We start from the raw sequence: 10,483 nt of genomic DNA, 5'->3' as shown, positions 1-10,483 counted from the left end.
GATTGTACAACCATAAAACACTTTTGACAAGGCATTCAAGATGGTTAGTTGAGTGTGGGCTTTAAGGGTATAAGAGGCATGCACAATGCTAATGCCACTAGTCGTATTTTGGCCAATGTAATCTTCAATCATCTTTGTCGAAGGCACCCCAGACTCTCTAGCGACTTGCAAACTTGTCAATGTCCAGACAAGGAGGTAGCACAAAATAGTATAGACATAAAGACAAAATGCCAAAACTAAAAATTATTAAACTTCTTGCTCATCATCAATAGCAACATTAGAGGTTTTTCTCAAGTCTTGAGTGAACATTGACTCATCAATGGAAGGATCTAAGTGGTATGTATCCTTCACATGTACTTGCCTTGCTAAGGTACTTGTCTGGCCAATTGTGGCATGCATAGCTTCAAAATCTTGGGTGCCAATTGTAGCATGCTCTGCTGAGTCCATGATGACATGGTCAAGAGATACTATTTTGACCCAAATATCTTCAAGCTACAAATTAAAGCACTTAAGGGGAAAGTTTTCTAAGACACTTAGAAATTCATGAGCAATTGCTAGCATGGATGATGCCTCGTCTTCTCTTTGTTCAACATTTTCCCTACATCATCAAGAAAGAAAATTCATTGCCATCGATGAACACCTCACTCATACCATTAATAAGGCAATCTACACCCACATCTTTTGACATATCATCTTCTCCACGTGAGGCACTAGCCAAGCTACTATCTAGAGCTACTATAGCTCCTTCCACCATAAGATCTAAAGCATTTTGTTTAGCAACTGTCTCAACTTCTTCTCGTGCTCTTGTTATCATCAAGAGCTTAGTGCTCTTCCATTATTTGGGGATTTTTTGGAGGACTATTGAGTGTAAATTTTTTCTCCTCTTTATCGGTTGCCCAGACACCTATGCTGTAGGACCTCATTGTGTTGGTTGACACTAAGATAGTGGCTACTCTACTACTAAGTTTGGTAAAGGAGTAAGGGAAAGAGCTAGATGGGGAGTAGGAGAAAGAAGTATCCTAGCTTGCTTGATGGGTATCTTGGGGAATCACATGGACACCTTGCCACATGTTGAATGTCCTTATGGATGCACTCACCTTAGGCCCATCTATCTTGGTCTTGTACCTATCAATGTGATAGTACCTTGTCTCATGTTCACCACTATCATTGCCCTCACTACCATCGTTGATCTCCTCATCACTATGCTTACTCTCCTCATCATTGGAGATGTCCTTATCCACATACTTACTCTCCTCATCATTGGAGATGTCCTTATCCACATACTTCCATCATTGTGGTTATTGCTATCTTTATCTTCTTGGCTTGCTTGTTTATCTTTAGAATAATCTTCGTGTTCGCAATCTCTTTTCAATGACTTCAAAGTTGTAGGGGGAAGAGCCTTGTGACCTTTAGATTGATGGGAGGATAGTGGGAGTGCTGGATGAGGATGGGGTATTCGAGCCTATGGATTTAAAGAAATTAGGAATCTCCTTGTCTAGTCATGGTGCATTGTAGAATGCTTGGCTTGATAGAAAATGTCATTATATGATTTGCTTGGTGTGGACCATCAAGTGGATTAGAATAGTAGAGGGAAAGAGAGATAAATAGAAGTGCAAAAGAGAGAATGAATTAAAGAATAAGAGATATTTAGATGAAACTTACTAAAAGGGGTTTACATGCGGTTTCACAAGCATGCCTATTTTGACTCTTCCCTTTGCCTTACCATGCACCATGCTACATGTATATTCATTGCAGATGTGCTCCACCACTTTTCTCTTTTATGTAATTGATTTTTTTATACGAGGGATTTAGCTACTGCAGTAGTATTTACATTCTCCAATGTCAAAGAAGGCGCATTTGTAAAACCAATTGAACATTTATGTAAGATAACTACTCTTTATATGACCATCTCCATGGCAAGTGTTCTTGAAATATGCACCACAAGGTCAGAAATGTGACTTCTCCATACTTTGGGTATTGCACATTTCCAAAGACTCATATTCTTCTAGAAAGTATGATCCATGAGCATACAATATGTGCTATAAAAATATGAGCAATTGACATTAGATTTGTAATGGTGCATCATATAAATAGAAACGAACACATAAGAAGTGAAGTCCAAAAAGTACAATGTATTGGGTGATGTTAATTTCACTCCATAAATTGATAATGAACTTCGTATAATCGTCAAATACTTTATGGAATTTAGCTTGAGTTGAAGGATTGTTGAGCGTCTTAACATTATACACACCAACTTATTGAAACAATACCAAACTTTGGTGTGCACATTCTTAAAGTTTCGATCTCTTTCCTAATTTATACTACATATAGATATATCTAAAGCCCCCACTTTTATATGGATGACTTGTCAATCATGGTGCTCTAGAATCTCTTTGCCTTCATCCCACTCATTGATATATTCTAGGCTACATACCTAAGGAATTCAATAACTCTTCAATTTTCTAAATAATTGCTTGATGTATAAATGGAGGTGTCATTATGTACATATATTCATATCAAACTTCAAAGGTTTGTCAAATTTGCACATAAGCCAATTTAAAGAGTCAAAATGAACATTCTCAATATCAATTGGAAATATGGGTTTCAAGTTCTTGTAAATTGTGACTTATTTGGTGGTGCCTTTCTAGCATGCTAGCATTCCTTCAGTTCGTGTGACATGCTTTAGGACCTTAGAATAATTATATGCTATCATATAAGAAGGACAAGGTACCGATGCTAAGATCTTAGTATCATAACTAACATACACTCAAGTGTCTCAAGTTTACCACCCAAATGTCAATTGACATTAAATTCTCTAACTTCTATGTAGAGATTCTCACCACTTGCTTGCTTAGAAATTAGGTTGAGATAAGTTCATTGAGCATAAGAGAGCACATTGTGTGTCTCCTTAGGCACATCATTTGTTGCTAGATCCACTCTCTCCAACATATGTCCCTTCATAGTTCGTTGAGCTTCAAAAGAAGCTCCAAGGTTGTTGGTAGATATATATTTGGACATATTAGACTAAGTGTATCATATTAAATCTTCACATTATATTACAACAATTCAATATCTTCTGTATAATGTACCTTGTAGAAATGAGATATGGCACACTGTAATTTAATTAGGTCAATAAAAATATTATTGAACTCATCACATCCATGGGAAATTTTCTTTTCGTTTTTAGTTCATTCTCCCTTCGTTTCCTCTTAAATTAAAGAGTATTGTCCTATTCAAATAGTAATTGATACATTTCAAGCTTATTATTTAATTCTAAGTTGAAATGAATGAGGCAAGATCATATGCTTTATCTTACTATAAGCTAGTTTAGTTTGCGATCATATTATATATGGCCTTATAGCCTTATCGACTAACCTTAATTGTATCACAAGCTATTTGAGCTTCTTCCATGGGTAAAATATTAAGGACATCTAGAAGAATCTCATTTCAATGCCAAGCATCTCCCAAAATTACATTTAGATATTCATAAGAACGATACTAAAAAGCTGATATTGCATCGATGCCAAACTTACTACTATGAGAGGTATTTGTAATGGCATACTACTCATTTACACTAACATGCAAATCTGCTTTCCTCTTATGATTAGTTATGTTTGTAAGCAGTTCCATTAAGCAATATAGGCTATGAGAGGAAATTGTATAGATTTGTAATATTATTTTGGAAGGACGAGAGGGAAAAATAGAGCATGAAAAATGTTTAGTTGAGCAGATAATTTGGTTATCCACCTTTAGAGATGAAAAGGGTAGAAGACAAAAAGACATGCAATGATGACAATGGAAAATGGAATAATTCAAGTTTAAGGTTTCCTTATCCATTCCACACACGGCCCTTTTGGAGTTCATATTTCCCCTAATGATACAATATGGTTAGATACTTGTGCCATTCCAATTTCCGACTTTGCACGTGAGACATCTCCTTTCTACAAAAGGCCTTTCTCTCTCATTCTATATCTAGTTTCTTCAATGTAATTTTTCTGTATAGCAGTAGCGCTAAGTTCCCTTATAACTTGAACTAGCACATTTGCACAAAGTACTTGCAGTGACAATGCTAGACTTGCCCACTTCATACAATATGCAAAGATTCATTGCAAGGAAAGACTTTCCTCTCCCTTAGAGTGGGGTTGTAAGCCTTGCAACTTCTCTTGGGACAGTGCCTATGGACAAGTCCTTTGACAACAAGGAGTATTTGACTCTAATCTCCAAATCAACAATGCCCCATGTAAAAAATGTACCAAGCTATATATAGGTATGAGGGTAGTGAGTAGATTAAATTACTTGGACGTACTTTGAATTGGATCTACCACATGCCTTTATGATCCACTAAACTCTATCACTATTTAGAGCCATGTAGTACACATTCTAATTATGCAGCACTCATCTTTTGCAATCACCATTGAAGCACAAAAGAGCACACGATTAGAAAGTGGGTAGCCATGATTAGTTGTATATAAGATTTGGTACAAGGTTTTCATTCATTTATTCTAAGTTGTACTCGTGTTCATCATTATATTCCATCGTGCCATGTTTTCTTTGAAGCCCATGAGTGGAATCAAAATTTGGGAAGAAAGAGCCATGGATAAGCTAGGCCAAGATTTAAGAAAGTGGCCTTGGTCAAACTCCCCATCTTGAAAGTTTTTTGTAAGTTTCTCATCCCATAGTAGGGTAGTTGATGCAAGATGATAATTGGCCCCCCACTAGCGGAATATCATACAATTTCTCCTCCACAATTAGGAGATACAAACATACATTGATGCAAGAGGATTGTTAGGCTGCCACTAGAGGCTCTGTAGAGCACAACATAGAGACTTTCAAGCTTGCCTTCTAGTGGTGCCTTTAGGACAACTTCAGGCCAAAGAGTGTCCTTCCATGGAAGTCACGTGATAATCCAAAATGTATTGGCCTAGAAGTAGCCAGGTGGTGTTTTTAAAAAGATGCTTGAGGCAATAAAGAATTGTCTTTGGCCAAGTGAGGAAGCTCAATTATTGTGGATAGAGACCTACAAGGATCTTCATTGCACAAAGCTAAGTCTAGGTGAGGTCACATGGGGAGCATTCTCAATAGTAAGCAATACCACATTGACATTGTTAATTTCCATTGTCATCTGATTTGGGCATGCAGCTAACCATAACATCAAGCCCACACACACCTAACCAAAACGAAGTCAAGCATCTTTTGGTTAAATGTACCATCTCAACACCAAATAAATTGCCCAATCATGAAAGTGCATGGCTTACCAGAAGGTTGGCCACCAAACTGATGTCTCTGACATTCAATACTGCCCTCACTTTCAAGACAAGATTTGCTAGATCTTGTGATTGCCATCTCCTTGTGTGAAATGATAGACAACATTCTATTAGAATGCATGTCTGAATCTCATGTCGTTTTCAGATCCCCATCATCTGTTTCTCCGAGATATACAAACAGCTACAACTACCTAGTTTGATCCCTTGTTGCACATCACCACCAGTCCCATCGAAAATGGCAAGCAAAAGCCTTCCCCCAAGCATGCAACCCTCCTAAAAGTTTTCTGCATAGCCCAAGGGTCCACTCGCCCCCCAAGTGCCAATGATGAACCTTTGGAAATAGTGCTCTTTACAAAATTAACCCATCCATATACAAATACTTGGGTTTTGGCACACTATGGTTTACTTTGGTCTGAGTCACACCAACATGCTAACATATGGAACCCTTTAAAATGGATAAAGATATAAAAGATGCAAACTACTCTCGCACCATTCAAATGAATGGCTGGTCCTCTATGCCCTTGGTAAGAGTGAACTTTTAATCCAAGGTACTGTACCAACATCGAGAAGGCAAACCCGGTAACTTCAACTGGTTGACTTTGTTTTAGCTTTGATCACCTAACCCTAGTCACGTATCTTATAGGAAAGCTGTAAGTTGTACTTAGTTTCTCTCTCTCTCTCTCTCTAGCATGTAATAGGGGTGAATGGACAGCTTGCTAACAGTTTAGACCTCCCTTCAACAAATTCAATGTACATGTAGGATGAACAAAACGGGACCGATTACATCACCCCATGCTTCAACCCTTATAAACAGTTTCCTTTTAATTGATCCCACCAGATGACAAACTATCAGACTTTGTCAAGTCAAGAAAACTCTTATATCATGAATTTAAAATCTAGAATGTAAATGTTTAGATTGGTCTGGCCCTTTTTTGGCCCTGTTATAGGCTCCTAACTGGGCCTATGGCTCATGTTATTAGAACTTCACCAAAGCACCGTCAAGATCTATCCTACATCTGCTAGACACTTTTGAGTATATCTCATCAACTCTACCTAGAACGATTGTGTGTCATTCGTAATCAATGTATCTTCAACACTGCCTACCTCTGCATGAAGGTTTGCCACAATCACATATGGAGCAGACGTATTTGGATCAAAATCCAGACACATGTTAGCAGCATGCAGCCCACATTCAACATCACCATGAAGTTTACAAGCAGCAAGCAAGCTTGTCCATGCATCAACAGCTATCATGGCTGGAATATGCTCAATTAAGCCCTCTGCCTCTTCTAAATGTCCTGCACGACCAAGAAGATCAACCATACAAAGGTAATGATCAATGGAGCAAGTTATGCCGTGCTCCTTTTCAATTGAGGCAAAAACCAGCATACCATCATTGACTAAGCCTGCATGACTACACGCATTAAGCAGACAGATGCAGGTAATATCATTTGGCCTGATTCCTGCAATTTGCATCTGGTGGTAAAGATCAAGTGCCTCGATACCATGCCCACTAAGTGCACATGCTGCAATCATGGATGTCCATGATACAATGTCCTTGCACTGCAATTCATTAAACACAGTTCTAGCAGCCTGTATGCTTCCATTTTTACCATACATATCAATGACAGAATTCACCACAGACACATCTTGCCAGGAATCAGAGAAAAGAATGGCTGCATGAATTTTGTGACCATCTTTTAGGGCTGCAAAGTTTGCACATGTCTCAAGCACACAGACAAGTGTCATACAGTCTGGCTCAAGGCCTTCAATCTGCATCTGATGAAAAAAGCCTAAAATTAGATGGTATTGACAATTTTGAGCAAAGATTGACATGACAGCATTCCAGGTGGATGCATTCTTGTGGGTCATCCTGCTGAACATGTTTCTAACATCGGGTACACTGCCACAACTTGCGTACATAGAAATTTGTGCAGCCCCAACAATGTCATGTTGTTCAAAACCCATTTCGATGATTGTGGCATGGATAACCTGCCCTTTCTTATAGTCTGCTAAACCAGCACACGCATCAAGAGCACAAATGAATGTGACTTTATTTGGCAGAATATTTCTCATATACATCGTGTGGCAAAGATTGAGTGCCTCCATGCTGCACCCATTCTGCGCAAAAGTAGCAATCATGGCATTCCAGCATACAATATCTCGATGTTGCATTCGATCAAATATAATCCTTGCATCAACAGTGCTTCGACACTTACCATACAAATTGACTAGAGCAGTTCCTACAAAAACATCTGATTCAAAGCCAAAGTCAATGACTGCAGGATGAATCTGCTGTCCCTGAACAAGTGCTTCCAGACTTGCACACATATCTAGAAGACAGACAAATAAAACCTTGTCTGGGGTAAAGCCTTCAGCAAGCATCTGATAAAAGTATCCCAAAGCTTCTCGTTCGCATCCATTCTTGGCAAGTGCCGAAATGTATGCAGTCCAAGATATAATGTTTTTGTAAGGCATTTCATGAAACACAACTTGTGCCTTCTCTACACATCCACATTTGCCATACATGTTGATGATGGCATTCCCTACCTTCAGATCTTGCATATAGCCACATTCAATGGCGGCATCATGAAGCTTTTGGCCATCTTCAAGAGTTAAGGAGCTGGTACATGCCTCAAGGACACATACAAAGGTGACATTAGAAGGTTCCATCCCTTCTGACTGCATCTCATAAAATGTCTCCAATGCCTCTCTACCTTGGCAATTTTGTGCGAATGCTGATATCAACACAGTCCAAGAGACAATATCATGGTCTGGCATTCTATGAAACACGCGATGTGCTCCCGCTGGGTCCCCATTTTGGCCAAGAGCTTTAATGAGTATATTCCATGAATAGAGGTCAGGGTTTATGATGGTGTGAAACATGGCCTGTGCATCCTCCACAAAGCCACAGTTGCCATACATCTCTACTATGCAGTTTGCAACAAAGGTTCGTTTTTCATATCCATGGTTGCAGATGTAGACATGCAAGAGCCTGCCATGAGCCACAGCCCCATGTTTGCCCAAATGTTTCAGAAGTCGGGACAATGTAGTAGCATCAGAAGGTTCAACCAGTTGATCATACGGGGCCAAACTTTGCTGTAAGATAGACAAATTCTCATTGCTTCTCCTGCAACTGTCTGATAGAATCTTTGATAAAAACTTAGGGCAATGCTTAGAACTTTGCTGTGAGATAGAAAAATTATTGTTGCTTTTCCTGCAACTATCTGATAGAATCTCTGATAAAAATGCAGGGCAACTGTTTGAGGTTTGCACTGGGGTAGAAAATTTCTCATTGCTTCTCCTGCAACTATCTGATAGAATCTCTGATAAGAACTCAGGGGATTGGTTAGAAAAATCCTCATCATTGAATACCTCTGCAGCAAAACCAAAGCAGTCACTATGTATTTCTTGACAGATGTGTGTCTGAATGTGGCGTACATTGATCAATATTCTGCACCTTGCTGCTTTGACATGTGTGCCTATGCCCATGCACTTAGCTCACACACTTCCCTTTTCCTTTTATGGAGTGGAGAGCAATTACCACTCATAATTCACCGTCTTGTTGTGATTACTAAAGGTTATATAAGATGCCCCAGCGTGAGGCATATGACATTGGTAATGTCACAATGCCAGTCATAATGTCTCTAAAATTCAAGAGTTTGGGATCACAGACCCCAGATACTGAACATGTGTGCCTTTCATCCATTCAAGAGTTGTAATAGACTTCCCCTTGTTACATGTTTTTTGATATGGAAGGCCCTAACAGGGCCGATGCATATTGATTTACCAATCTTCGTTCATTTTAGGAAACCATTCATTTAATCTCTCAAATCTCTCTTAATCCAAAAATTTTGGCCTCATCCACTTATTGATGAGAGGTTATGATATTCCTAAGCTTCTAATGCATCATGAATCAAAGAGATATATTTTTAAGATTGACGAATTCCTTTTAATCAATTCTCAGCATTAGTTCCATTAGGATTGCAACTACATTTTGATTTTCTCATACTTTGATTGAATAACCTTGATTTGTGCTTGGATTCTTATTGGTCTCAAAATCTATTGTAAAGGGTAAGCTAATGCAATCAGTGAGTCATTGCATTGTAACGGTAAGACCCTCATCCAAATTACCTTGGAACGTTATTTTCCGAGGAGTCTCAGTAGGCGAAGTTTTCCTCTTCCTTGAAAGGAAAAAAACAGGTGTGCCTTTCGGTGAAACCACTGTTCATTGATTGATCAATGTATGAACTCGAAGCAAGGATTGGCCAGCGAGATGGTTGTCTAGAAAAAATGTCAGAGGCAGTGGTAAGAAGACATACCGGTCAGATAAACGCGATTGGTGATATTCATTTTAGGTCACACGCGCCCCGTCATGTCGATTGCGTGCGCTGTACGAAGGGCAGTGATCCTTAATCGCTGGAGCCTGTGCTGGGAGGCGCAGCACAAAGAATGGAGAGCTCCACATGTTTTGAAGGAGAGCCGCGCCAAGCACAAGGCAGCAGAGACCTGTACCGGACCAAACCGATGCGGTTGCCATGATCTCGCGCTTCGATGCTTCGATGCGGCATCATGGAAGGAGAAGATACCACATCAACAGACAAACGGGTACCAGCGACCTGTGAGGCGAGCTGGTTATGCTAGCCCCGATGCGTGAGTTTCTTGATGTGCCTAGGACGGTTCGTGGTAATGATTTACTAGCGATCCGGCCTGCCTATAAAATGATGGTGTTCACCCTCCCCTCGCTCTTGCACACAAAATGCTCGGCAACCTTTGCTTTGTGCACAAAAAGTTACCGTGCAATATTTTTTGCTTCCCTCGTTTCTTCCCTATATATTGTACTATGCGCGGAGCGCCTAGACTCGCCCCGGCACGAAGCGCCCGGGCGAGTGCGATTTTTGCGGGCAGGGGCGGTTGCTGGACGTGTGGCACCTGTCCCCCACCTCTCCTTAACTAATAGTATAGATTCTAGCTTTCCTCTCTCTCTCTCTCTCTCTCTCTCTCTCTCTCTCACCATTGTTTCCATCACCACTTGTTAACTTAGCCTTATTTTCATCATCACCCTCGTGTACTCGAAAACCCTAAGGATTCCCACAGTATACGACCTTATTAAAAATTGAAGTGCATGTAAGCTGGATTACATTTCCTTTTAATATTTGAAAGCTTGATAATAGCCCTAGCTTGTAGTAGGCATCTATAAAAGTTAAGGAAATACTTAA

General features: G+C 39.7%; 1 protein-coding gene across 1 annotated transcript; it reads right to left on the bottom strand.

The window, feature by feature from the left end:
* Positions 1-6,128: 6,128 nt before the first annotated feature.
* LOC148018099 (pentatricopeptide repeat-containing protein At1g03540-like) lies at positions 6,129-10,017 on the bottom strand. The gene has a single exon (XM_087661775.1). The coding sequence runs from the start codon at positions 8,754-8,756 to the stop codon at positions 6,318-6,320; it is 2,439 nt and encodes an 812-aa protein (XP_087517901.1). The 5' UTR covers positions 8,757-10,017; the 3' UTR covers positions 6,129-6,317.
* Positions 10,018-10,483: the final 466 nt, after the last annotated feature.

The sequence above is a fragment of the Lygodium microphyllum genome, chromosome 21 (genome assembly GCF_053477565.2).
Source record: "Lygodium microphyllum isolate KBCC chromosome 21, Lygodium_microphyllum_v1.1.10, whole genome shotgun sequence".
Lineage (NCBI taxonomy): Eukaryota > Viridiplantae > Streptophyta > Polypodiopsida > Schizaeales > Lygodiaceae > Lygodium > Lygodium microphyllum.
The sequence above is the reverse complement of the archived record's forward strand: the minus strand, read 5'-3'. Positions and strand labels throughout refer to the sequence as shown.